Here is a 27,946-nt window from a genome sequence, read left to right on the forward strand (position 1 = left end):
TATCTCTGGGGAAAATTTATATACAGATCCAAGCTAGGTCTTCATTTGTCAAAACTAGCTCTGGATGAAATCTCTTGTATTCTCTTGCAGATTTCTCGATCCTTCTCTTATGCACTAGTTGCTCTGCATTTATTAATCTGCCTTTTAAAAATGTAATCTGAGTGAATTGGTTTCTGCTTTAATTAAGACTAATTACTGTATGGAATGTTCTGTAGATAAAGAATGTAAATGCTGTTGTAAAAGTATTGAAACAGATACAGTTCTTAATTGTTCTCTTTCCCCACCACTTCCTCTGACAGGTATAATGCCTGGCCGCTATAACCAGGATGTGGGACAGACAATACCTGTCTTTGCTTTCCTTGGTGCAATGGTGGTTCTTGCATTCTTTGTGGTGCAGATCAACAAAGCTAAGAGCAGGCCAAAGAGACGGAAACCAAGAGTCAAGCGACCACAACTTATGCAACAGGTTCATCCACCAAAGACGCCTTCCGTTTGACAGACCATACTTGCCAAAGATGTCCTTCTCTTATTGGCTGCTTTACTGGACAGGTGGTTGCTCCTGATGAAGATGCATCATATATGGTGATCGTAACCAGTGATTCACATGTGACATCATCTCATAGTCTTTGGCTTCTGACAAAAGGGACCTTTGATCGTATATACATAAAACTACGATTTTCAGGAGCTAACCTCACCAAAGACTTGAACACTGTTTAAAAGCCTGCTCAGTCACTACAAGAGGGGGAAAAGGACCTTTTTTTTTTTCCCCTCCCCCCCCCACTGACCAAACTAAAATTTGTTTGTAAAGGGTATTTTCTATATTTATTTTGGGGGAGGGGGAGAAAAGTCACTTTAAGGACCTCTGCTATTTGGAAGCAAAATCATTTTTTTCAGATGGAATGCAATTTTGTAATACTGTATTGTGACGAAGAGTAGAAATTACATCGTACTCCTTTAACGATGTAAGAGAACCTGAAATTGGAGGGAAACTGGTACAAATCAACGAGACATATCCGTTAGTTTATTTTTATAAAGCCAACTACCATGATGTTTTGTAATTTTTTGGTCATGATTTCACCATTGTTGGTGGAGCAAATTTTCAATAAATATGTTATCTATATGAAGCTGAAAAAAATGTGCCCAGTAATTGTTCTTTCCCATGCCAGCCTGGAGAGCAGGCTGCCAAACTAGAGAGTAATTATGATGCCCATTTTATGTTCCCCCCCCCAACCTCTCAGCCTTCCATTTTGCATATTAGTGAGCAGTGTCATAAAACCGGGGTTTCTGCTTTTCAGTATTTAACCTGACAGCCTCACACATTCGTTATCTTCTGAAAATTCAGTTTAATGTTAGAGAGCCATTCTCAGGGTTTGTCTGCATGAACAGTCAGTATGCAGGAAACTAGGGTGTGACTCCATCCCGCACTAGCCTGCCATGGACTGTCTGTGTGGACTCTGTTGATGTGCATTAACAGTGTGTTAATAGTCTGGTCCCCTTTGAAATGGGACTAGATGAAGGCACATTAACGAGCTATTAATGTGTATCAGCAGGTCCGTACTGACAGTTAATGTGCACAGCCTAGTGTGGGGTAGATTCACGTCCCACCTTGCCACAAACTGATTGTTCGTGCAAACCAGAGATGTTCATGTAGACGAGCCCTGAATCAAAAAACCACACCGGGAGACTTTGCTACAATATGCTGTCTCAAGAAGGAGTCACAACTCAGTTAAAAATCTGTAGTGTGCGTAGGATCTAACCATATGGTAACTGAGGTAAATAGCTAAACTAAAACCTTGACTATGTGAAAGTTTTGTTCTTTCTAATTTGTGGTCTACTGTTTTTGGTACCAGTTAAAATTAAGGCCCAGGCACACAGTGCACCTGGCTGTATGACATACCCTTGATTAACACTCTTGCCGTTGTTCAAATATACCTACCTATTGGAGAAAAGGTTCAAAGCTCCCGCCTCTGCAATAAAAATACAGCTTTACAGAAAGAACGGATTGGACAATGTCCATACAAAGAAACTCCTTCCAATATGAGCAGACAACAAGGTGAGGACTACTTTAAAGGGAAGCATTGAAAGGTTTAGTTTAATCTAAGATGTTTGTCATTATGTAGGCTAAAAATATAGGGAGTATCATCTTCTTAGAGTGCAAGTTAGTGATAATTTTTCCCCAGTATGAGGCTACTTGCTAAATCTGATTTCTGCTTTGAGACTGGAGTTGGACATGGACCTTTCTATTGTCTCAGTAAGAAAAGAGGTGTAAGAAGACATGTTTGAGAGAGGATGTATGGGATCATCCTCAGGGCTGTGGGGCAGAGTTTTTAATTGAGTTTTACTTACTGTAGTACAGATAATAAAAGAAATGTCAGCGAACACCATATCAGCATCTGTTGTCAAAGTATAACACAGCTGTAGACTGCTCCTGGACTCCTCACTAATACAGGATACCCAGATCTCCTCTTCCTCCTCGTGAGAGGCAGCATGCTTTCTTGAGCTCCCTGGTCTCACTGAAATCGGCTGTTCTGCCTAGCTGTTATGATCTCAGCCTCCAAACTTGGAAGCATTTTAATACTGATTGATTTTAAAACAAAGAGTGGTACAGCCATGCCCCCTAGTGTGGACAAAGTTATACTGGTTAGGTGATTTGTACTAGCATAGCTATTCCTGTACAGAAGGGGAATAAACTATGAGATACCTTTATAGCAGTATAAACTGGGTCCTCACTAGTGATTGTCCTGGTATAACTATATTGGTAAAAAATCACACACACCCCAGCCAAAATAGTTACACCAGTATAAAACCCCAGAGTTTTAGAGAAGGTTATGACAAGTGGCCTTGCATTGATTGGTGAAGCTTTTTAACCATTGTTCTCCAGTGTTGGAGCAGGAAACTGAGAGCTTGGGTTCTGTTTCCTGCTCTTGCATGACTCGTTGTGTGACACTGGGCAAAGAAGGCACTCGGATTCTGTTAATCTATCTGTAAAATAGGAATATTATCTATCCCTGTGGGGCTGTTGTGAGGCTTAACTCTTGTTTGTGTTTAGATTGTAAGCTCTTCTGGGCAGGGACTGTCTCTTATTCCACATTTGTATAGTGCCTAGCTCAATGGGGTCCTGTTCGCAGACTGGGGTCCCCAGGCATGATGGTAATACAAATAACATGCTTTGAGATCTGTAGAAGACAGGTGCTAGATACATACAAAATGTCATTGGTCTGAGGGGCCTATAGAACAGCTGTTTGAAAATTTTCTGATAGAACAGTTTTGCATTGGGAAATGCTGATTTGATGAAATTGAAATATTTTTGTGGAAACACTGATTTTGTTGACAGTTTGTACAGAAAATTATCGAAGCATTTCATTTTCTCTTTATCATTTTGATTTATGTTATATTAAACTCTACTATAATCTAAAAGTTGAAATGTTTGACCTTATTGAAAGGAAACTTTTTTCAATGAGGTCAAAATGAAATATTTTATTAATTGTTTTGCAAAAAAATGCTGAGACTTTCACGTTTTGTCTTGATTCAGGACAAACCCAAATTTCAAAATCTCAGAATTTCTTCAGAATGACCTGCTCTAGACTATATGAGTTGTGGTACTCCGAAATAAGATGGATGTCGTAACAGATGGTCTTTGTATTTAATTTATCATCTCTACTGCAGTGGCACCTAGAGGCCTCATATGAGAGCGAGACCCTGTTGTGGTACGTACTTGTACATAATGAAAAGGCAATCCCTACCCCAAAGGGCATAAAGTCTTAAAGGTCCTGATCCAGCAAATGCTTGTGCATAAAGTTAAGCACATGGATGTGAGCAGGGCCATGGAACCCAATTAAGCACGAGTCGCTGTTTGCAGGATCAGGGCCCAAGCGTCTAATTTCACAGCCTGGTTCCTTTTGTACAGAGGGTTTAAGCACGCAAGTAAACTTTAAAAATTATGCAGCACTCTGTTGGTCATCACTTTTGCTATTATTGAACCCTTATTGAAAAAAGAGCCCCCAGCTTAAGCTCTTCCTTCTGCTTGATGCTAGAAATGTTAGTGACGGATTAAATTAGCATTCTGGTTTTACCATGAGCTCAAACAAGAAAAGATGCTCATGAGGGAGCAAGCCCCAGCTTAAATGCTTTGGTAATCAGAAGACCTGGGAAGAAATTGTTTACCTAATTACAGGGTAATCTATTAAAGCTTTAATATCCTGACGAAGACTCCCCAGGCAGGGACAAAACCCACAACACATTTTTATCTGCAGAGGATGGAATCAAACTGTCAAGGATTAAGTGGTTGGAAAGTAGATGCAGCTGAGGTTCATTAAAATATAGGGTACAGCTGGCATGCAGCAACAGCAGGAAGGAGGGGTGGGGCAACCTGGATACAGCCTGAGAGGAGGCTGCATTTCCTTGCCTAATCTCCAGAGTGAGTCTGACTGATTTTTACCTATTTATAATTTTATAAAATCATTCTCCACATTTGTGCCCCTTCTGTCTGTGATGCCTGTGGGAAAGTTGTTGGCTAACAGTGTCACAGTTGAGGAATAATTTGGGTCTTGTTTACATTTCTTGATTATTTAACATATAGATAAAGAGCTACTAACTTATCTCTGTCTTCGCAAAAAGAAAAGGAGGACTTGTGGCACCTTAGAGACTAACCAATTTATTTGAGCATGAGCTTTCGTGAGCTACAGCTCACTCTGTTGTTCTCCTTCTGTTACCTGCCTATTATTTATGTGTGATGTTTTGGGGGCAGGGACTTTGCTGCCAGTGTTTAGAGTGCACCTATTAAAGGGGGGTGGGGGTGGCATTACTGGAAAGAAATAATACTCATAACCTGGAGTGAAAAAACTCTGCTTTGGTTTTGCTCATATCCCCAAAAGGGAAGCTGAACTTTGTCAGCTAACTGCTGGTGAGGGGAGATTCCAGCCCAAGGCTGCTTTCTTTTAATGCTGTTTTTACTGCCTGGTTCTCTTTCATGGTTGTGTATAGACAGATTCTGCCTAGTAGAGACAGGTCTAAATGTGGTTGCAAAAAAACACCATTTCTGTGTGCCAAGTTGCACAAACCTGTAGTGCTGTTTCTGGGTAGGTAAATGTGAGAGCTGTTCACTGCTCAGCAATAGCTCTCAGAGTGCCTTGGATGTTTGAACTTGTTTCGAGAGTGTGAATGTTTGCTAGGACACCTAAGGTTTTCCTTTTACTCTTACAGTAAGTGTCATGGGATCTTAAACCTGAGTGGCACCAAGAGGTTGGGGAAAAACTAGCTCCAACCATGCAGCAGCTTCCTAGTGTTACGTACACGTTTTTGTGTTGTCATCCAGACTGAGCCTAAGTCTCCAGAGATGAGACTTGAACCCATGATCTGGCTTAGAGGTAAGTAAGATTACTACCAACCGTGAACTAGGTATGTGCCATCTTAAAGGCAAATTAGTGAAAATCAAGTGAAGTACAGATTTGAGTGCTGAATGCCTTTGCTTTCAACACAGCAATGGATTTTACCTACCCTCTTAAAAATACTTTCTCCCCGCTTCCCCAGCAGCCCTGTCTGAAATAATTCTTGCTACTTGCTGGTGTCCCCAGAGTGCTTTGTTCTGTGAACTCACAGATACTGTGTGTTGCAATGAGACTTTTTGTTTCAGTGAGGTCACAGCAACTTGCCCTTTGGAGATCCCATCTGTGCCAGGAGACTTTCAAAGCCAGGAAAAGTATTTTTTAAAAGATGAGCTGCTATACTTTTCTCTGCTTCATGTTCCCTTTTGGACTGATGAGGATAGACACGCTGCACATGAAATGATCAATTTTAATTTTGCCGTTTACGTTTAAGAAATATTTCACATCTTAATAGATGATCTGACAAGCTCCCTCGTAAAAATGAGCAATCACACAAGGACTGGAAATGCTGTCTTTCACGGTGAGAGTTGTGACTTCTGTAACGTGTTACCTCCTGCTAACAAACATCACAACTGTGACATCTGATGTCTTGTCTACACGGTGCTGCAGTCCAGACTACAGGGCTGTGATCTGTAGAGTGCTCTACTGTGTTACATGCTAACTACCCCGTGTAGACCCTGCTGGTGCAAACTGAAAGGGACCTAGTTTGTGCTGATGTATTCCCATTTCAAATAGGACTATGTTAACAATGCACTAGATACAGAGCAGTTAGAGCGCAACATGTTAGAGCGCTTTACAAATCACGATCTCGTAGTCCAGATGGCAATGCGATGTAGCTAAGCGCTGAATCTTTAGTCAGGAGTGTGTGACCACAGCTGTTTCAGTAGACATTCTTTTTATCTCTCTTGTCCATGTATAACCCAATATCCAATTGAAATGAGCAAGTGGCCCATAAGAATGCAAGCTCCCGGGATAATGAATTGCTACTGTGTATATCCAATATCTTTTAAAGGCAAAATATCCTTTGGGATAATGGGTACTAAAGTTACAACCAGAGTCATCAGTATAGTTTGTTGCTTTAGTTTTAGCTAGGTTCTCTTTTTAAGGCCAGACATTTTAATGTAACTCTCAAACCATGTCAGCAACTTGTCATTGCTGCGCTATGTTCAGAAGGCAAAATCTTGTAATGTATTTGCCCAAAAGATCTTGGCTCAGAGGCACCAATTCCCCTCAATCCCAGACCTTGCTTTTTACCTAATTTTCCAGCTGGGTTGACTGAGGAACAGAAGGGTCAGGGGACTTGTCAAAGGTTACACAGGGAGTCGCTGGCTCAGCCAGCATTAGAGCCCAGGTTAAACAGCGTAACCAATGGGAAGGATGTTCTGTAAAATAATTTCTAATTGGGCTGACACTTTACATACCAAATTTCAACCCAATGCAGTTATAAATTGCTGAGGCACCAAGCTCCCTGTGGGAGCTGTGATGAAAAGATCCAACTCCATCTCTATTGCTGTAGCCGAGCTAAAATTGTACAGTAAAAAGACTTGCCTATAACTGGGGAGGGAGGGAAACAGCCTGATTTAAAAAATTACATGTTGTTTGAAATCTAGCGGGTGCAACTACACTCTAATGACTGTGTTAGAGCTGTTCAGTGGAAAGCCGGCAGCTGGTTCCTGTGAGTAGAACTGGGCCCAGCTCCCCTGTCTCAGAGCAGATGAGTCCAATCCAGCTAATTAAAGGGGACTGGGTTACACCTGGGCCTATAAAGGCCTGTCAGAGGGCAGGCAATGTGGAGGTGGAAGGGCATGATTGGGACAGGCTGGGTGTAGGGAAGGGGAGGCAGAGCAGAGCTAACTCCTGTGGTGGGTCCCTGGAGCCAGGGGCAAGGTGCTCAGGGAAGCAGCCCTGGGGTTACTGCTCCCAGAACTGACCAGAACTTGGAGGGAAACTGCCAGGAAGCAGAAGCACTGGAGACCCTGGGAGGGGTGCCCCTGAAGCCTGAGAGCAAAGAGTGAGTTCAAAGACAGTTTGTTTGTTTTTTACTTGCCTGTGTGAAAAGAGACTAAACCTTCTTAAAGGGGACTGGTCTTGGCAGCAAGTGTTTGCAAGCTGAGGAGAAGCCTTGTCCCATGATAGACTCAATCAGTATTTATGCCTGACTTTAGGGGCCAGTTTTTGAGTATTTTGACTGAAGTGCTGCCCCCACACAGACACTGAAATAGCGGGTGCTGTGCACCTTCATTGTCATGCCAGGTCTGTTGTTGGAAGGACAAAATACTATAACGCTGTGTGATGATACTTTGAGATTAAAAGAAAAAAAAAGTATATAAATGCTTAAAACATCTTGAGCTAGAATCTGAAAAGCTGGTGCAAGGAGCTGGAAATGTTTTACGGATTTTATTTGTGATTTTGTTAGCCATTTTCATCATGCTTTTGATATCAACACTTCATTTTGTTTCCCGAAAATTACGATTTGGGTAAAAGAAAAATGTTGATAGATAACAGTGGATGGGATTGGAGGGGAAGCCTGTTCTTCTCCCCTCCCCCCCCCCCGCCCCTTCCTTCTTCTCTCCCCCCCCCCCCCCCACAAGAAATTACAACAATTTTCTACAGTGTTGACAGTTTTTCACAGAACTTTTTTATTGAAGAAAGACCATTTTTCAACAAAACCATTTTCATTAATAAAAAGGTCACAAGCTCGACTTCAGAGTTTCAGTGGCATTGATATCAGACTTGAAGAGCTCTGTGTAGCTCAAAATCTTTTTTCAGCAACAGAGGTTGGTCCAATAAGAGATATTACCTCACTCCCCTGGTCTCTGATTGATATCACGTCTATTAAGAACTTACAAGAACTTCTAGGGGAGTGATTTTCCTTGTTATGTATGGAAATAATTATGGTTAATAGGTGAAGTCAGGTAAATGAAGTGCAGTAATCTTCAGGTTAAAACATTAAACCATGTTTAATACTAGACAGTAGCATGCTTTCGTGCTTTTGTAAGCTAAGCTCGTTGGACACACCAGGAGCATTCCTCCCCCCAACCCAGTGTGCCCACTGTCTCCTTCCCCTCTATTTCAAGGACTCCCTACCCCACAACTTCCTCACTCAGGCCAGGAGCTCTGTGTGCCTTCCAATCTTTCGTCCCCCACATGTTATGCTCCCCCCTTTTTCTCCCATGCCAGGGGATCTGCATGACCTCCAAATTCCCCCTTCTCTCTATTTCCCCATTCTATACCGGGTCTCCCACTCTTTCCCCTCATTCAACCCTTCCCCCCCCCCCCCATGCCTCCTTTTCCCCCTTCTGTACCATGCCACAGGCTCTGTGTGCGTCCCCGTTTCCCTTTCTCCCCATGCCAGGGTTCCTTATTTTCACCCCATGCCAGGGGCTCTGTGAGTGCCACTTCTTCCCCCACGTTTCTCATCTCTTTTTTCCTCTGGGTGTAAACATTTTAAATTAAACTGGGACATGGGCAGAGCTAAAATGTGGGGTATTGTTTTGCTGAAAGGTGCTAATGGCTGCCACCAACCATTGCTTTGAGCTGTAGACCATTAGAGGTGATTAAAGCTGCTGGCTATCCAGATGTCACGGCTCCATTTCCCCCTTTTGCTATTCCTGTATTTTTTTTCCCCACCAAAATTGATAGGTTTGTGCCCATTGATGCCAAGAACATTCCCAGAAATTGTGGAATTGATTGGATGTGTCATTCAAGAGTTATCACGTTGTAGTCAGACAGAGAAATACCAACGAGTTGAATGTTAGACCTTGATTTGCTTGGCCAGTTAAGGAGTTAACTGGGGATTAGACTAGATGACCCTTGCAGTTCTTTCTCACCCTCTGATTCTATGAAGACATGGAAATTAAGGCCAGTATACATAATGCTGACCTGGTCTACAGACACATTTTATAGTGATGTAACTATTTTGGTTAGGTTTGAGACTTTATTTTTAAACTGAAATAGTTAAACCAGTACAGAAGCTAGTGTGGACACAATAATACTGGTATGGCTTATTTCTGCAAATTGAGGGAATAATCTACATTGGTAAAGCACCTTTATAGGGGTATAAGTGCATCTGCACTAGGGGGTGTGGTACCACTCTAACTAGACTGGTTTCAAACTGCTACGGTTAAAGCAGTGCAAAAGGTGTGAATAGACAGGCCCTTTCCAATGGAATAGCAACAGAACCAGGATTCCTGTGTGACTGCTGCCAGGTTTTCTCTTCTCTCTTTTTTTTTTTTTTTTTCCTGAGTGAACTGAACTAATTCTTTGACCTGCACTGTATTCTGAGTAAGTAAGTAAAGTAAGGCTTTTAGAGCTCTATTATTTAGCACAGAGGTGGCTCGTGTAAGTTTTGCCTGTGGGTGGGTAGTTTTCTTCATTTCACAATGGCTTCTTTTACCAGGGAAATGTGACTTTGTTTCGTTTTGTGGCTTTTACAGTGTATTTATTGAACATAATCCATCATCCCATTCAGGAGTGTTATCTGGGGCAGTAGTGGCCACTGGTAGTGTAGATTCTGAAGAAGGTTGGAAGACAGGAGGGGTGGATCAATCTAGTCCAAGAAACAAAAACACCCCACAGTCCACTTAGCACTTCTCATCTATAGACTCAAAGTGCTTCCAAATGAAGGTGGTAAGCCTTGTTTGCCTCATTTTACAGATGTGGAAACTGAGACACAGAGCGGTTACATGGCTTTCCCAACGTCACACAGGGAGACCCAGGAATAGAACCCACATGTCCTGAATCCCAGTCTGGTACCCTATAAACCATATAAAAACACTGCCTCCCTGGTTACACAAATGGGTAAACTGAGGAATGAGCAGGTTAAGTGACTTGCCTATAGCACAACTGAAATTGGAGCCTACAAATCCTGATTTCAAGTCCTTGCTGTGTTGTTCATAATGGAGTAGTGCCCAAAAGCCCCAGGCAAGACACGAGTCCTATCCACGCATCAGATTCTAGTGCAGCAGGGACTTTGCTAAAGGTGGATCTAGGGAAAACCATGGATTTAGAAGCTGGCTTTTTCATGTTGTCAGGCTGCAGTAGAGAGAGAGGGAGCCTGGAATACTGGGCCTGGTGCAGGCCTGAGACCCAAACCAAAGTCAGCAAAAGTCAATACAAGAACTTGGCAAGGATATGGCTGATGTTGCTAACACACAGGCACCCCCCAGCAGTACTAGGCACTAGGTATCCACTAAACACATTCCAGAAGGCTAGTACAAGAACACCCCAATACAAAGTGATGGTATAAACACACACTTTGAAGATGGTACAGGGACACCCTGACCCCTCCTAGAGATAAGGTCAGGATATTGTTCAAACCAACAGGTACAGGCTGTAGACTAACCACGTCAGCAGGGTAATACGTAGTTTGTTTGTATCAGTGTATAAAAGAAGGGTCACAGAAGGGACGTCTTTGTCTGGCTAAGGGGGGCGTGGGGAGTCCCACCGCTGACTGAACAGAATCCTTGCCACTGGGCACTTGTGTGTTAGTGTCCCTGTGCCGTCGGCCGGGCACCAGTCCTGTGTCTTGAGGGCAATAAACCTGGCTGAGCGCCTTCACCACTGAACCAAATCTGCTGTCTTTCTGAGCGGTACTAACGAGGTCTGCAGGGCGAGTACAGCATACAGAGAGAGAGCACACGCAAATCCAGCAACTGACAATGCAGGCTACTTAACAACTGCCTTCTGCAGTTTCTTGACACTTCCTCTGGAGTATCTGGTACTAGCCGGTATTGGAGACAGGACCTTGGTTTGATCTGATCTGGCAGGTCATGGATATCCCTAAGAAGGGCAGACTGCAATTTACTCTCTACCTATCTTCTACCTGTGTTGGCTTTCAAAGACCATGATAAGCGGCAGCATACTAGCCTTCCACTGTTACTCCTTCGCATGAGTTACTCCAAAGCAACCGGTGGAAAAACAGAAGCCAGGGCGGGAAGGAAATCAGTGTAGCAAAGAAACCCAAACCTGATCGGTGGTATATACACTGGCTTTCAAAGCTATCGTACACGGTGGTCTGCAAAATTTAATAACCTTGTAATCCAGCAGAATAAATACTGTGTGAAAATATCTTTGCCTCCAAACCAGGCTATTTGATGATCGCAGAATGTGAGAACCAGGCGGGTGATCTCAGCCCACACTACAGTGGATCAAACCTTTTGCAAATAAGGTCACGTGACTTCAACTGCTGGCAGCCTCCCAGGCTTACAGTCACTGCCCCTTTCTGGCATTCCTGCTCAGTATTTGCTTTGAAGATGTTATCAGCCTCTCCAGAAGGTGCAACTGTTCACTGAATCAAGAAATCAAGGCATGGCTGAGTACGGACCTAAAGACACCATGCCAGAGTGCAGGGCTTTCTCCATGTGTCCCTGAGAAAACAACAGTGTCTGTGGCTGTCAGTGGATCAAAGCTGCTGTGAAAGTTATTTACAGGAAAACATTAATCGAACTTTCTTTGCATAAACCCTGAGCCATTATAGATGCTATCATAATTTCCCCTTGGCCCAGTCCTTCTGCTGTACTTCAGCTGCGGTGCAGCCTGCCTCATCTGTGCCCTGCTTCTCCTTTTGACAGCTGCTCCCTGTCCTATCATCTATCCCATCATCTACACAGTCAGCCTTATTTTCTCCAAGACTGTGGATCTTGGCCCTGTCTCTTGTGCAGCTCCCCATTTCCTCTCCGATACCCTCCCTATCTTCTAATCCAGTTGTGTCTAAGCCAAGCCACTGAGCCTGTTTTTTATTTCTGTAGCTTTCTGGGAACAGGCATTCCCACAGGGCTTCCTTCCTGCATCTTTACATAGTGTTTCCACCACCAGGGAAGCAAGGCAGAGATGAGTGCCTAAAATAATGCTAATGGCAAGCAGAGCAGAGCTGCCCCTGGGCATGGACACAGCAATGGAGGACTTCTAGACAGGATGGATGGCTTTGGGAGCTGGGGAGACAGGTGATGGACCAGCTGACTAGAGAAGGGGGATCAGACCGGAAAGGCAGCTGGGGCCTGAAGGAATTGCCCTGGAGAAAGGGATCATTGGTATGAGACTGCTGCTCCCCTCCCTGTATAGACTGAATGTGATAACACAGGCAGGTGTATCTGTGTGTTATCAGCATGGTAGCTCTGGACCATCTAGGGCTAGCAGCGCTGCTTGTCCCCCTTAGCGATGCCCCAGCTTTCCACTTTTCCAGTGATGTAAAACTCCCATCTCTAGTTGTGCAGGGGGAACTGAACTTGCTATTAGGAAGGGCAGGGGGTGAATGAGGTGGGCAGGACTGACAGCTGGCACCACTCATGTAATTTCTTCATTCTGCTGCTTTGATTCTTGCACGCCGAAGACATATGCATGTTCACTGCACAGAGCCCAGAGTCCATAACACTGAGGGCCGGGGGAGGAGGAATTGCCTATAGCCACTCAACCCTGCTGCTCCGGTGCCAGGGGATATAGATACCAGGGAAACCATGCCATGTTCAGGACAACCATGCTGGTGTGCAAGATTTAAGGAGCATGAGGCAGGGCTGTGCCACAAAATGCAGGGCACTCAGCACGTGCCGAAGCAGACTGCAGCTGCCTTCCTTAACGATGTGGAGGTGGGCCCTGTCTCATCATGCAGTGTCCCATCTTGAGCAGCCAGCTTGCTGGGAGCAAGATGGAGTGTTCCATGCTGGAACCTGTTGCCTCTGTGAACCTCCCTCCATATTGAGAGAGCAGCTGGGAGCCATGTTGAAGAAACCTGTCTTTTGTCTTGTGGGCTGCACTCTGGCCATCCCAACCCTTTATCTCACCTTCTGGCTCTGGTCTTCTCTGACATCTGGAGTGATTGACTGGTCCTCCTGTCACTCTGATTTGTGTGCACTTTAATTAAAGGGATTCCTGAAAGCCTTCCCGCTTTACTCAAGACCGTGCTAATGGGGAAGCTGTATTTTCTCATAGTGTCACTAATGAATGGTTACAAAATCCTTCCACAGCCTTGAGACCAGAATGAAATCGTATCAAAGCGCCGGTCCGAATTGCAAGACTTTCCCACTGGCTGGTATTTTACAGCCCACTGGCCAATTTCTAAATCAAACATGTTAATTATTTCTGAATTCTTTTGCGTACAGCTAATGAAGGCCAAAAAGGATCTTTTAAATAGTTACAAACACCATAGGCTGCAAAGATATAATTGAGGTGACAGGCACAATTAGCCATCCATAATTCCTTAGAGCAGCTGATTAAAGTCTCTTTATCCTTCTTACTGAGATCAGAAGGTCACATATTTGGGAAATATAAAATGAATGAGGGACTGTCAGACTGTCCCAGGGAGTCATCCACACGTGGTATTAACACGAAGGTGTGCTTTCCTTGGAGACCCTGGTTACAAGCAACTAGGAATCAAGACAAAGCATCCAGGCATCACCCTAGCTAAAATAACATGGAGGCCAAAGCGTCCACTGTGATGCATAGGGATTAACTCTTTCCTTTGAACAGTCTGTTAGCCCAGTGCGTGCACCAACATTCGGATTTAGACGGCGAAGCCAAAGCTATTTAACAACAAATTTCTTTCCTTTCTAAATTGATTGCGTGAGTTACAGTTCTGGCTGAATGTGCTTTGCCAGCTTTTAATTTGTGCGCTTGCACAGGGACTGTTCTGATGCCTTGGGAGCAGGATCTGTGGAGGCTTGATGGGGAGCACATTCCAGGTGTGGAGCCCCGCTCCAGGGAAATGCTGTCAGGGGGATGTTAAGGAACAGAATGGGGTGGGGAGCTGGTGCATCCATCTCTGCTTGAGTCCATTGGCCGCTGCCCTTGCAGAGTTGGGAGTACAAGCAACAATATGCAGGCTGATGCAGTAACAGCCACAGAGAGAGAGCGGGATTACCTGCCTGGATATCCCCAGGGTTCAGCCCTGGTACTGGGGGCTGGATGTAGGATTAGGTCATTAGTGCTCATGAAAGATTTTAGGTTAGCAGCCATGGAGCCTGAAGTCCTAAGGCACATAAAAGCGGGACAGCATCTGTGCAAACAGCCCCTATTGCCCCACTAACGTGCCTCCCCCTGAGCAGAAGGGGCCACCCCTGCGGCATATGAGGAGAGCTGATTGTTCACGGCTAGTCAATCCTTGGCCTCTGCTGACAATGCCAACAAGCACTCTCCTTGGCAGCTGCAGATTTGAACTTCCTCATTGCATGTGGGCGACTACTGAAATCCTGATGGATCCTCCAGCCGTGACCCCCTGGGCCCGAGGAATGAGTCCAAATGGGTCATTTACCAGAAATGGCAACCCCTAAAGCAGCCCAAATTCGAGATAACCACAGCTACTTAAACACCCTCTCTCTGCTCCCTGCCACTAGCAGTTTCGCAAACGCACTTCCATTTGTGGGCGAGTTGCAGAAATGGAAATTCCAAGATGAGCCTCTGTCCTGGCAGGGAACTTGCACTCTCAGCCTATTGACTCAGAGATAAGTGTGCCGCCACTATGGCGACTCGTGTACGTTTGTTAGTCCCTTCCTCTGCAGTGGTGATCATGCGCTTAGCCTCACGAGAGACCAAACAAACTCTGCTGGGCAAATCAACACTTTCCTTTGGTGGGGACATTTTCTAAGTTCCACGCAGCTTTTGAGAGAATTAGATTGTCCCAGTGCTGGGGAGAAAAAACAGGATTCTATGTCAACCATGATGGGATGTTTAATCTGAGAGGAGTTTGAGTGAAGCCACTAGCCTCACTGAGCATCAGACTCTCTGCTCAGTTACCCAGGTGTAAATCTAGACAACTTCCATTGACTTTAGTGGAATGATTCTGGCTTTACTCCAATGTAACTGAGGTCAGATCTGGCCTCTGGTTCTGTGGACTTTTGACTGGGCACAGTGGGCCTGATTCTCCTGTCTCACTGGTGTGAATTTGGAGTGACTCTATTGAAGCCACTGGACTGGGCCAGGAAGAGTAGAATCTGGCTCATGTATCCATTTTCTCCATACTGTAGAAAAGAGTTTATTGTGGAAGTTGATTCAATATGAAAGGGGATAAGGGAAATCCTTAATCAAACGTTTATTTGCAACATTCTACAATTCTGTTCTATATATGCCTGCTATGTCTGTTTATCTAGTTATTAACACTGATTTAATATGAACACTGTAACCCGGAGCTAAGAAACACTGGAGAAATTTGATATTGTATGTTTAGCCTTCTTCCAAAGGATTAAAAGTGTATCTGCGATAGTAGAAAATCCGCAGACCTGCAACAAAGAATCCCAGGTATTGATGCTAGTCTTGAGTAGTCACAAGCTGGGAGGGTCAGGGGAAGATTCACCGAGCCACACAGAAAGCTTTGGGTAGGAGAGAGAGGAAGGTTTTGGTTAGCAGGAGAATCCTGTTTACCTGTAGACTAGCCAAGGTCAGAGAAGACGCCATATTTCTGAAGAGAAGCCCTGAGCCGTAGGGGGAGGATCCTGGACACCCCAGAAGGCTCTGCCCAAGCCCAGAGTACACCCCGCAGTGGTGAGGAAACTGAGGCAGGGGAGAAGACTATTAGTTTGTTTTTGTGTACCTTTGGGCATTTCTTGTGCTAAGTAAAGAGCAGAGGTGTTTAGAATCCTTGTCATTCAACAGAGGGGAAGTAACAATACACGTAAGCCCTGATTCAGCAGAGCATTTCAGCACACATTTAAAGGTAAGCCTGTTCTTACAGGACTTGCTGAACTGGGGCCAATAAGGTCTGACAAAAATCCTGTGAAGTCAGTGGATAGGGAGGGGTCTCTCCACAGGTGTCAGTGAGCTATGGATCAGGCCCAGGTGGTTGTTTTCTAACCTGTAGGCGACTAGTTTGGATTGCACAGAGGACACAACACTCATATTAAACTCGGCCCTGGTTTTCCCCTAAAGCCCATTTCTTTGTTCTTCATCTTTGCACACACCTCTCTACGGAATCTGACACAGCTTTGCCACTTATTTTGCTCCTGTTTAATCCTCTCCAGAGAGACTGCCAATTAAATGAGCCACTGAGAAACGACTGAACACAACTTGGCTCAGTTAATTGGTTCACATTCTCCTGACCTTTGATTGGTTGAGAAGAATCTGGTTTCCGACAATCCCTCCCCCTGCAGGTCTGTGATTGGGGGGTGAAAGTTCTGAGCCCCCCCCACTCCTTTTATTTTAATGTTCTTTGCCAAAGGAGGGAATAAACTGTTTTGAAGGAAGATGTGCTACTCCAAATCCAGCTCTAGAGCTATGTGAGTGGACTCACCTTCCCAAGGAGCTGTTATTCCAGAGAGACTTGTTAGTCAGATAGATCTGTCCACGCTGAGACAATTAAACCCAACCCTCTTTCCTTTCAGAGATGGAGGAGTTGGCTAGAGAGAGCATCGGCTTGTTAGCCAAGCCTACGCTGGAGTCAGGTAGCCCAAACCTATCCTCTGCCGGGGCTGTCTTTATTATGCTGAAATCATCTCTTGGAGCAGGACTTCTTAATTTCCCATGGGCTTTCAATAAGGCTGGAGGGATCACTGCAGCTGTTATGGTGGAACTGGTAAGTGACAAGTAAATATCCCAGGGTTTCTGTATAGTGATTGACTAGTTCACTGGACTGGGCAAAGATTCTATGTTAGTGGCGAAAAGAAATCCTGTAGCTTAATCTTTCTCTAGTGGTAACGAATGGCTTTCTGTATTTCCCCCTGTTCCTCCCACACTCCCTGTCCCCCTCAGGTCCTATAGAGTGTCTCTTTGCTGTGAGACTGCCCTCGTCCCCTGCCCTCTATGCTCCACCTCTTATCTAGCAGTGGCACTAGCTAGTAACTGTAGAGCAAAGGCAGAGAAAAGAGGTGAGTTCAAATTGCACTTGGTCAGCTCAGTGGTTTACCCTGTAATTAGGGTAGGGGGCAGGGAGTTAAAAATAGTCCATAGCCAGTCCCTGTTGGGGATTGTGTGTCGATGTATATATGTGACAAACACCGCTTGCATATCCTGTGCCTCTTCTCTGCCCTGTGTCTGTCACTGAGCTCCTTTACACCCCAGTGCTGCCAACACATGAGCGCATGCTCCACGCGAAGCATGGGAACGTTTGGAATCCGGGGCCTCAGACTGTAAGCTCTTTGGGGCAGACCCTGTAGCATCCAGCACAAGAGAGCCCCAATTCCAACTAAGGGCTGGAGCCTTTAGCTGCCACCAAGTAATCAGAATGGAGACTCCTATCAACTTGGTACAATTATTATGGGAGAATATGTTACATAAAACCCCCAACAAAATGTACTTGTCTAACTTGTGAAGAAATGGAAAGTTTTGTAAAAATTGCTAAGGAATACATGATCGTAAAAGCAATTTACGAACTAATTGGGTTGGTAATTGAGGTGAATGAGGATGATAGAAATGAGGTGTATACATAACTTTCATCCAACATTCTCATATTAAAAACAAATTATTCTTATGATTTGAATAATAAATGGAGAGAGATTGGCTCGAGCATTCAATAAGTTTCAGTTTATATATTACCAAAAGTACATTAACCTTTGATGGTAAAAACACCCGATAGATCTGACAGACACAGATTCAAGTTTGCAACCTTTTTCTCAGTTTGTTTTACTTTTTTTATAATAAAGACCATATCTATATAATTTCCCTTCTATCAAGGATAGTATAGATTTTTATAATTAAAAGTCAGTGGACTGGGGGGGGGGGAAGCCATAATTTTAATTTTGGCAACATTAAGCATGACCAACTTGTGTGCACTGATACTACTTCCTAGTGATAGGACTGACGCAACTAAATCTTGTTTGAATTCACCTTCTCTGGATGCTCCACATTAGAATTTTAATGAATAAGAACTACATTAGACTTGTGGTAGGTGAGGTGGATAGCTACGGGGACAGAGATGGCACCCCTGTATGGAAATCTGTGGGGATGCTGTGCGTGGGTATGACCTGTCTATTGGAGGATTTTAAATTATTTGTTCATATTGCCGGTAATTGAGATATGTAAGAGAGAGTTTTCTACTCTGCCAGTGAGATTTCTTGATTAATTGAAGCTTTTCCAATCAATTATCCACCGACTCCAATGCCACGTTTTTCTGCAAAGTTTGATTAAAATAACATTGACTTCTTTGCACAATAATCTAATTCTCCTTCAGCTAGAGGTACACAATTACCTTCTTGTCTGTAGTTTCCAACCAGTAACCAAAACATTTCCAGGTTCTCAGTTAGCTTCAACACCTATAGAAATCGGTGGAAAGGCTCCCTTTGGTGGAACGGGTCTTTGGGTTGTGCCTCACATCAGCATAAAATAAATTTAAGATAATTGGAGAGTCTTCAACTTGAAAATGCAGGATTTAAGGAATCTGAAGTGAGAGAGATGAAGATCTTGAATGGGACCCAAATGAATGAATTACAGGGTGATGGAAGTGTACTAAGTTACAAAAATTCTGAAGAGTAAGACAAACACCTAATTTTCATTTATACTGATAAATTGTTAACAATTATTGAGCATGTTTTAAAAGTTGGTAAAGGAGGAAAACAAATTTTTTTGTTGCACAAGCATTTTTGTATTAACAAATAATCAAAGATATTCAGTGTCTGATGTACAAAATCAGAATTTAAGTAACCTATTAATGAGGTGCTGTTTATGCATTAATCATGCTTATTGGCGTAATATGCATTTCTTATCATCCAGCTGGTAAGAGTTCTTATGAGATCACACAACTTGTGTAACAGACTCTGCAATTTATTGTGTGAAATTTTCTTGCAGCTTAATATTGGTGAGACAACAACCATTAAAATCAAATATGAAAACACACAAAAGCACAACTGATGGGCAGCCATGTCCTCACAAAAAACCTGATGCCTCCAGCATAGAAACCATTGCGCCTTGTCTCTAGGATTTACAGGCACTGAGTGATGTAGGAGTAGGTTCAAAAGGTTACGGGGGAATTTTCAAAGACACTTGGGTGCCCACCTGCCCTTTATGCCTTTTGAAAATCTTCCCCTCACATGAATATGAACCTTTCTGGACCTCTATTATGTCGATGGCACTGGACTTTATCCTCCTCTTCCTTTCACTGTTATACAACAGGAGTAATTTCACTGAAACCAATCAAGCTTGACTGGCTTACATGAGAAGAATGGGGCCCCACTCTCTCCATTTGATTTTTATGAGGAATATGATCTGAGCCCCATTGTACCTTTCCTGCATCAAGTTTAAATGAGTCACTGACTGAGGGTCTGATCCAAAGCCCAGTGAAGTGAATGGGGTTGGGATAAAGCAGAGGTGGGCAAACTACAGCCCACGGGCCACATCTAGCTCGTGGGACCGTCCTGCCCGGCTCCTGAGCTCCCGGCTGGGGAGACCTTGAACTGACGCTGAGGAAATCTTACCATATGGGCCTGATACCCAGAGACCTGAGCCCCCACAATGCTGACTGAAGTCAAAGGGCGTGGGGGCAGCTAAGCCATGCTGGAAATGAGGCCCGTGTGTATAGCTAGTTCTTTGGCCTTTTTTTCTGGTTCTAGTGGATTTAACTGAAGTCTAAATGAAAATAAAGGCAGGTTTAAATCTTTTAACTTTGTATGTTATTTTAAATAAGATTACTAACGGGTATGCATCAATTAAGAGATTTCCTCTGGGTTCACTTCCTCCTTGAAGGCAGACTTCCCCTGTAAGATGTATTTTTTCAGGTGTGTCAATCTCTTCCTGTCATCCTCATCAGGGGTGCAGCTGGTACCGCTGTAAATGCTTGCTGGTGAGTTTGCAGGTTTAGGAACTTCTAGATCTTCTCTGAAACGCACCCTCCTCCCCCCCTCCCCCCCCCGAAGAAACTTAATCTGATTCTTGGCTCTTCCATCTCCAATATCAGACTTCCCTTGTTATTGCTCTGTGCTTGTATAACGGTGATTTGAGTGAAGGCACTGAAGGTACATCTGCACAGCAAAGAAAAACTCGGAGCACCGAGTCTCAGAGCCCAGGTCAAGTGGCTCAGACTGCTGGGCTAAACACAGTGGTGTAGACATTCTCACTCAGGCTGGAGCCCGGGCTCCGAAACCCAGTGACCGGGAAGGGTCTCGAAGCCCAAGCTCCAGCCTGAGTGGGAATGTCTATGCTGCTATTTAGCCCTGTGGCCTGAACCCTGCGTGCACAAGTCAGTTGACCTGGGCCCTGAGACTTGTTGCTGCAGGTTTTCCTTCGCATTGTAGACATACTTTCAGGGTCAGATCCTCAGCTGGTGCATATTGGTATAGCTTCATTGACTTCAGTGAAGCTATGCTGGTTTACACCAGCTGAGGATTTGGCTTAAGGCATCTACTTTGCTGCTTGTTTTCCATGTTACCACATGAAATACATGTGGAGTACCCCAAAAAGTTCAGCAAGCAGGCCTTAGGTAGGGTGGCAGGGCAGTGGTGAGAACCTTGTAACTAGTTTGATTGCATTTATAATGATCTCCTATGCGAAGCGCTTGGAGATCTCCTGATGACAAGTGCTAGGTGGTGGTATTTCTCTTATGTATAGCTCAGGTTTCCCAGTGCAAACAGGCAGGAAGAAAAGTCCTTCCCTAACTGCAACACTTTCCCCATCTGTCCCATTTCTGCATCGTCAGTTTCACTGTTTCCCCTGCAGAGTCAGTCAATTTCTCTTCTTGTTGGGGTTCACTCTTTTGCATGGCAGCTTCTAGCAAGAGGGAGAAGAAGGTAATACTGAGGTGATGCTGCTGGAGGGTGTTTTGACAGGAAAATTTGCTAACCTTTGATTATTCTCCTAAAACGATCCTTCATTTGTAGCCTATCTTGGCCGCTAGTGCAAAAAAGCACCCCCACCCTGAACTGACGTACTAGGTGTGTCTCCTTCAGAATAGCGTTGGCAGATAGCCTGTGTTCCACTATGGCCCAGGTTCCACAGGGAAATAAACTAGAGACACCAAACCTAAAGACTCTCCTTACACCTGCATATTCATTGTACTCAAGCCTGGATTGATATGTTACATTCTACATTGATAGAAAGGGGTGTTCGAGATCTATCTATGAATCGGGGCTAACCAACCGCATTAGAAATGACAATGCATCCATTAAAGTAGGCGGTTAGATTGCCCTCTGCCATGTAGTGGCCGGATACAAGATTGGGCGTTGCCAATTCTGTTTTAGATTTTTCTATCTTACCCCTCAAAAGTGTCTTTTTTGTTCTATGTTTGTACGGCGCCAAGTGCGGTGGGGTCCTGGTCCATGCCGAAGCACCTAGGTTTTACGGCAACACAAATAATAAATGTAGTGATGCCTGGGATTCTGCGCTCTCCCTTCTCTATCTCCTAGTGGTTCAGAGGCATTCACTTTACTAGAAGAATCAAAAGGAAGCAGCCTCCTCTTGCCAAAGCCTGTGATGTGTTTGTCTTGGGTATCAGTTGCTTTATGCTTATGTTACAGAGCTGCCATGTAACTTCCGGGGCTTTTTGAGGAAAGACTTTCACAACATAACATGGGCAGTTCTAATTGTTACTGGTTAAAAGAGGATCAGTGGAAATGCTAACTCACGGCAGTTTTCTTTCCTATGGCCTCCATCTCTGCAGGGCTCCTTAATATTCCTAATTAGCGGCCTAGTGATCCTGGGATATGCCTCCTCCATCAGCACCCAGTCCACGTACCAGGGCGTAGTCAGAGAAATCTGTGGGTCGGCCATTGGGAAGCTCTGCGAGATCTGCTTCATTTTAAATCTCTTCATGATTTCCGTAGCCTTTCTCAGAGTTGTGGGCGATCAGCTGGAAAAATGTAAGTGTCCCCGCTTAGAGAATGGACCTGGCACAGAGTCCCCTTGTTCTGACTGTGACCCTAGCCGGTGGAGGCAAACTTTTTGGCCCAAGGGCCACATCGGGGTTGCAAAACTATATGGAGGGTCAGGTAGGGAAGGCTGTGCCTCCCCAAACAATCTGGCCCCCATCCGCCCCCACCCCCTGACTGCTCCCCCCGAACCGCCGACCCATCCAACCCCCCTTGCTGCTTGTCTCCTGATCGCCTCCCCCCCGGGACCCCACCCCCTATCCAACTGCCCCTTCTCCCTGTCCCCTGACTGCCCTGACCCCCACCCCCTGAGGGGACTCCCACACCTATCCAACTGCCCCCCTGTTCCCTGACCCGCCCCCCCAGAACCTCTGCCCCCCCAACCCCCCCCGCTCCCTGACTGCCCCCTGGGACTCTCCACTCCCTGCCCCCTTACCATGCCGGAGACAGCCACGCCACCGTGCTGCCCGGCAGGAGCGGCAGGCCAGAGCGATGGTGGCATGGTGAGCTGAGGCTGTGGTGGAAGGGGGGCAGTTGAGGAGAGGGGACTAGCCTCCCCAGCCAGGAGCTCAGGGGCCGGGCAGGACGGTCCCGCGGGCCGTAGTTTGCCCACCTCTGCCCTAGACCCACCAAAGCAGAAGTGGCCATCCATGTTTGGGCCAATAGCATGAGCTATTGCAGTCTGCATCATTCAGGCTCTCTGCATGTATGTAAACCGCCCCCTAGGCATGCATAAGAGACTCCCAAAACAAATGTGTTGGGCTTGATTTTGGGGCAGGGGTGCCCAACTTGAGATATCATAAAGACGCCCGATTTTTGGAAAGTGCTGAGCGTCTGGCCCCTTTAAGGCGTCTCCAGGAAAGCACCCAACATCACTAGTCACATCTGGAAAATTAGGCTATTAACTTTATCAGCACAGAGACAATTTTGAGGGAGGCAGAGTGTTTTGGCACACCCTGCTGCCTGTGTGTTTGGCGAAAGGCGGCCATCCTGTCAATCCTGCAGCGGGCCATTTTCTCCATGGTCAATCCCTCCCAGACTTTTTGTAAACTCCTGTTTCCAGCTGAGGCTAGTCCAGCGTCTGCCGAGCTGTATTACTGATGGGACTGCATCCTTACGGCCCTGGAGCCCTCTGTCTGAAACTTGATCTTAATTCCTGGGTGCTCGTGAGCAGTTCCTGTTTGAGATCTTAAAAGCGATTTATGCTGTTGCCGGCCCTATTGCTGCTGACCACTAGGACGACACAAGAGGAGCTGACGCTGATCTCCTACGCCCCCCTGAACCTCCTCTTCCATTTCTCCTCTTCAGTATGTGACTCCCTCTACATGAATGTGACTCTGAGTGGAGAAGGGCCGCCTCCTCCCCAGCACTGGTATACAGATTACCGCTTCACCCTGACTGCCCTGTGTGCCCTGGTCATCTTCCCTCTGTCCGTTCCCAGGGAGATCGGGTTCCAGAAATACACCAGGTACGCTTGGCGCTAACCACGGAGCTGTGGGGAAGGCTGATAGGCTGAACTGGGACCAAATGCACCCAGCTCTGCAAGCGAGGGGGTGAGAGAAGCATGCTGAGCCGCTGGCAGGGCAGCTGAGCCTGGTGCTCTGTTACCACAATTCCCCCAATGTGGGGACTTAAGAGGAGGGACATGGGAGGTGCAGGCTGGCGTGCACCAAGATCACTGTGCCATAAATACCCAGTGAGGCACTGAGCAGCTGCAGGTAACCTTCAGATATACTCCCAGGTCAGCGGCTGGCCCTCCTCCCTGCCCTGGTCTCGCTTTCTTCTACCTGCTGTTCTGAAATGCTCTCAAGTCAGCCACTCCCCCGGCTGGCTCGCAGGAGGAGGAGGAGCTGAAATCGGGCCCATGCACAGCCATCCTCCCCGCTGCTCCAGTCAGTGCAGGTGAAGCGCTGGCGAGCTTCTGACCACGCTACAGAAACCCCTGTCCACAGGTACTGAATCAGGGCGAGGGCTTTGGCTTTGTGTGCAGCGCTGGGCGCCTGCGGGACTGAGCCCCACATGTGTGTTAGCTGAGCTCTCGGTGGGCTTGGGACTTGGTTTCGCTTCTTAGAAAAGATTAAGAAACTTCCTGGTGAACGTGGTAAATACAACCTGGCAAGCGAATCCCTAGTGTCAGAGCAGAGCTGAGAAGACAAGCTGGCTGTCAGCCGATAATATCACTTGTAATTGCTAATAAATAGGGTGTGACCTAAAATAGACACCATAAGAAGAGACTGGGAACACGTTAACACGGCTTTCTCTGACGTCCCGTCCTTTCAGCACCTCTCACTCGGGCAGAGGTTTCTGAATGACACTACGGACCCCCTAACAATCTCTCAGGAATGGGGGTGCTAAATCAGTGTCTTGGCCAAACTGCATCTTGGATAATTTTCTTTCTACCTAAATCCCCCTGCCTGCAGTTTCAGTCCAAGATATTAATCTTTCCCGTTCACTCCCTCAAACTCCTGCATTGTGCTGCTGGTGCAGCATGTCTCTAGCTCCACCCCAGAGGAGGCTGCATTTCAGTGGCAGGTGAGCTCATTCCTGTATCTCCAGTCTCTGTAAAGCTAGAAGTGGTGAGTGTTACAGAAAACATGTACGTGGCATAGGGCATGACTGTGTGCTCCCGCTTTCCCCTCAGTGAATTGGGAGCAAGTCCAAATGAAGTCATAGCAGTGTAAACCAAGCGAGAGAGTATCAGAGGGGTAGCCGTGTTAGTCTGGATCTGTGAAAGCGGCAGAGCGTCCTGTGGCACCTTATAGACTAACAGACGTAATGGAGCATAAGCGTTCGTGGAAGAATACGATGCATGCCTCTGAAGATGTGGGTATTCACCTCCAAACGCTTATGCTCCAATACGTCTATAAGGTGCCGCGGGACTCTTTGCTGCTTTCAAGTAAGAGGGGAGACTCCGGGCCAGACTCCTGTTAGAGTTAAAACGCTTCTCTCTGTGGACAGGGAGGTGTTTCCCTTTGTGCAGATACTGGTGCATGCTGGGGGTCTGGCTGCAGTCAGGTGAACTAAGAAGTGCAGTATTTTACCAGTTTCTGTGAGTAGCCAGGTTGCTGCCCTTCTAAATCGCAGTATATTCTGATAGGTTTGTAACGCGCACTCATTGAACATTACAGCCTGCCAACATAGCCTGGCTGAATCTTCATTTGGTACGATAAAAGCTTAACACTTTTCCTCTCCAATCCTTTGTGTTAGTATTTTAGGTACTTTGGCTGCTTGCTACCTGACCCTGGTGATTATAATAAAATACTACCTAAGAACGGAGCATGTTATCCTGTATGAGCACCATTATTCCTCAAGGTAAGTATTGGTGCAACCATTTATCACCGCTTCAAGGGTCTCAAGGGGTCCTTGACTTGGCACTAAACCCAGGAGACAAATGTGCTAAGTGGCAATTAGGATGCTAACACAACAAATGTGCTGGAACTTCAGGGCTGTTTTTATGCAGTGCCAGGCTGTTAAAACTGCAGGAAAGTCTGCCTGTGTTGTTTTTTTTTTTTTTTTTTTCCTTTGTATTCCTCCTCCTTGGCTTGCCATGCTGTGCTAATGTCCTGGAGGAGTCCTGGATCTGCTGACAATAAAGTTAGTGGCCAGGGCAGCTGCAATCATGCCTGGAGGTGCTACCCTGCGTCTCAGGCCCTTAAGGAGTGCTTGGCTCTCCCTGCCCCAATAACTAATCCAACAAAGTGCATGCTGCTCACTTTGAAACAAGGCTAAGCAATCAATGCCATTGCAGAGTGGTTAGAGTAGTAACCCTTTTGTTGCTGCTAGGGCTGGGATGTGGATGTCTAAGCAGGGGGTTTCTATGTTTTGGGGCCCACCAGATACCTCATATGGGCAACAGAGGGGTGGCTAAAAAATTGGTTGTACGTGGATTTAGGTTGCATAAAATAGCAACTTCAGAGTCAGATCCTCAGCTGGCATAAATCAATGCCACGTGCATGACTTCAGCGGAGCGATGCAGATGATCTGGCCCGCTATTTTGAAGGCCAGAGGATACGTTATGACAAAGGGTCTGTGAGCCATCTGGGTAGTTGAGGTATGCAGGCATCATTGGAAGATGATGAATTCTTGGGGGTTGGGAGAAGTGTGTGTGTCAGGGTCTGTCATGGCTGTGTGGCTCTTCAAAGGTGAGTGTGCCTGGAGGGTGTGAGGGAGAACTGGGCATCTGTCCTTTTTCCTTATTTGTTTCGCTTCAGTCTGATAAATCAAGAAGGCCTGAAAATTCCTCCCCCCCCCCACCCCCCCCCCCCCCCCCAAAAAAAAAAATTCACCAGTGGGAGGCTTTTTCTGCTTTCTTACATTAGAAATTCCAGTCTTGTCAACCCTGAAAGACTCCAGGGCCTTGTCTACATTAGGCAATTGTGTAATAAATTCATTTCGGCACCAACACCAGTTCAGCGGAACTAGCATGAGTGAGAGCCCTGGCCTCGGCAGGGGGCTGGTGGCTTTGGGCCTCTTTACCACTGTTAAACCTGCTGAGGAGCTGGTTCGCGGCAGGTTATAAAATGGGTGTGACTGTGGGAGCGCTGTCTGTGCTAGGGGTTCTTTGGCAAACGTGTGGGGCTGCCAGTGGGGAATTATTCCCTCAGGTAGACCAGGGTTTAGGATGTCCGTGTGCAGCGAAGGCTCCAGTCCTGCAACTGACTCCACATGGGCTGACCCTCCTGGAAGCCAGCGGGGCTCCAGGCACGCAGAGTCTGTTGCAAGAACGGAAGCTGAATTGTCTGTTGTGTAAGTGGGTGCAAACTTGCCTCCTTTTGGAATAGCCAGTAGATGCTGCTGGGTTACTTTCCCTGGGGGGCAGCTTTTCGCTGTGGTGCCAGGCAAGGCTGTGAATGTATTTCTCTTCTTGCCCCATTGAGTTACTTTTTCTTCAGCTGATCACCTGTGCTCCCCTTCCTCTCCCCATCTGCAGGGTGTCTTCCTTGGCTTCCATGTTCAGTGTCATCCCAACGATCTGTTTTGGATTTCAGGTAACAGCACTGTGTGGATTTCAATTGTCCTTTTCTGTGGGCCAGTCCAGCGGGTTGCTACTACAGCTGCCTTCGCAGAAGCTCTCACTTAACACGATGCCCCAGGCTAAGGAAGGTCTCTTTCCCCGCTTCCCCGTCCCGGGATTCCTGACCAGGACAAGGAACAAGCAAAGAAGACTCCCCCCTTCCCACCTTCGCAAGACCATGCATCCCAGAATCTACCGAGGCCTCTGCCTGCTAGGGTGGGACACTGGGGTGAAATCCTGGCCCCAGGGAAGTCGATGGCAAAACTCCCCTTGACTTCCATGGGGCTAGGATTTCACCCTGGGAGTTTAGGGAGTGCAGCGTACATACCTGTCCGGTGCAGACGTAATCCCAACGTTGAGTTGTGTCCTTCATTAGTGATTCTGAGAGGACGGGGGAAGGGGCTTGATTTAAGGAACTTCCAGTAATGGGCATCTCTTCCTATAAGCAGTAGTGTTAATGAGGCTACCTCATGCAGGAAGCCTGATACAGTAAGAGCCCTGCATGAGCCACATGGTCAAGGCAGAATGAGGATTTGCATCTGTGTTCTGGTCCGGTCTCGGAGCAGGCAGAACCAGCGGAACCCAGATCAGAGCTCCCCTGTACTCGGGTCCATAGCAGTGAGGCTGCTTGGCTCAGATCCTGCCCCACGGAAGGGGTGGGGACAACAAGAACCATGGGGTTTGTCACTTCCCTTCCCCTGCTGTCTGAGGTGGGGAGAAAGGAACAGCTCTGTTTCCGGCCCTGAGAGGGGTGGCAGTGACCCCTTCCAGAGGCAGAGAACATCCCCTTGTGTCCTCCTGGGAGGAGGAAGGACCGGCCCTTTGTTTTGGTG

At 46.1% G+C, this 27,946-nt stretch overlaps 2 protein-coding genes across 10 annotated transcripts in view; both read left to right on the plus strand.

The window, feature by feature from the left end:
• The window catches only part of MBTPS1 (membrane bound transcription factor peptidase, site 1), a 45,174-nt gene extending 44,039 nt beyond the window's left edge, over positions 1 to 1,135 (plus strand). For all 6 annotated transcript variants that reach the window (XM_037877450.2, XM_007053975.4, XM_043526520.1 and 3 more), the window contains one exon: positions 300 to 1,135. In XM_037877450.2, coding sequence (XP_037733378.1) covers positions 300 to 496 — 197 coding nt within the window. In that variant the 3' untranslated portion in view covers positions 497 to 1,135. The remainder of the gene's footprint in view (positions 1 to 299) is intronic.
• A 150-nt stretch (positions 1,136 to 1,285) lies between these two features.
• SLC38A8 (solute carrier family 38 member 8) overlaps positions 1,286 to 27,946 on the plus strand; it is a 48,385-nt gene continuing 21,724 nt past the window's right edge. For 2 of the 4 annotated variants that reach the window (XM_037877452.2, XM_037877454.2), the window contains exons 1-8: positions 1,286 to 2,053; positions 3,533 to 3,707; positions 5,203 to 5,366; positions 16,691 to 16,881; positions 21,892 to 22,090; positions 23,408 to 23,567; positions 25,307 to 25,411; positions 27,030 to 27,087. In XM_037877452.2, coding sequence (XP_037733380.1) covers positions 5,336 to 5,366; positions 16,691 to 16,881; positions 21,892 to 22,090; positions 23,408 to 23,567; positions 25,307 to 25,411; positions 27,030 to 27,087 — 744 coding nt within the window. In that variant the 5' untranslated portion in view covers positions 1,286 to 2,053; positions 3,533 to 3,707; positions 5,203 to 5,335. Of the gene's footprint in view, positions 2,054 to 3,532; positions 3,708 to 3,812; positions 4,418 to 5,202; positions 5,367 to 16,690; positions 16,882 to 21,891; positions 22,091 to 23,407; positions 23,568 to 25,306; positions 25,412 to 27,029; positions 27,088 to 27,946 lie in introns of those variants that run through there. The other 2 variants (XM_043526523.1, XM_043526522.1) reach the window with 2 other exon arrangements.

Source organism: Chelonia mydas, chromosome 12, assembly GCF_015237465.2.
Source record: "Chelonia mydas isolate rCheMyd1 chromosome 12, rCheMyd1.pri.v2, whole genome shotgun sequence".
In the NCBI taxonomy this organism is placed as follows: domain Eukaryota; kingdom Metazoa; phylum Chordata; order Testudines; family Cheloniidae; genus Chelonia; species Chelonia mydas.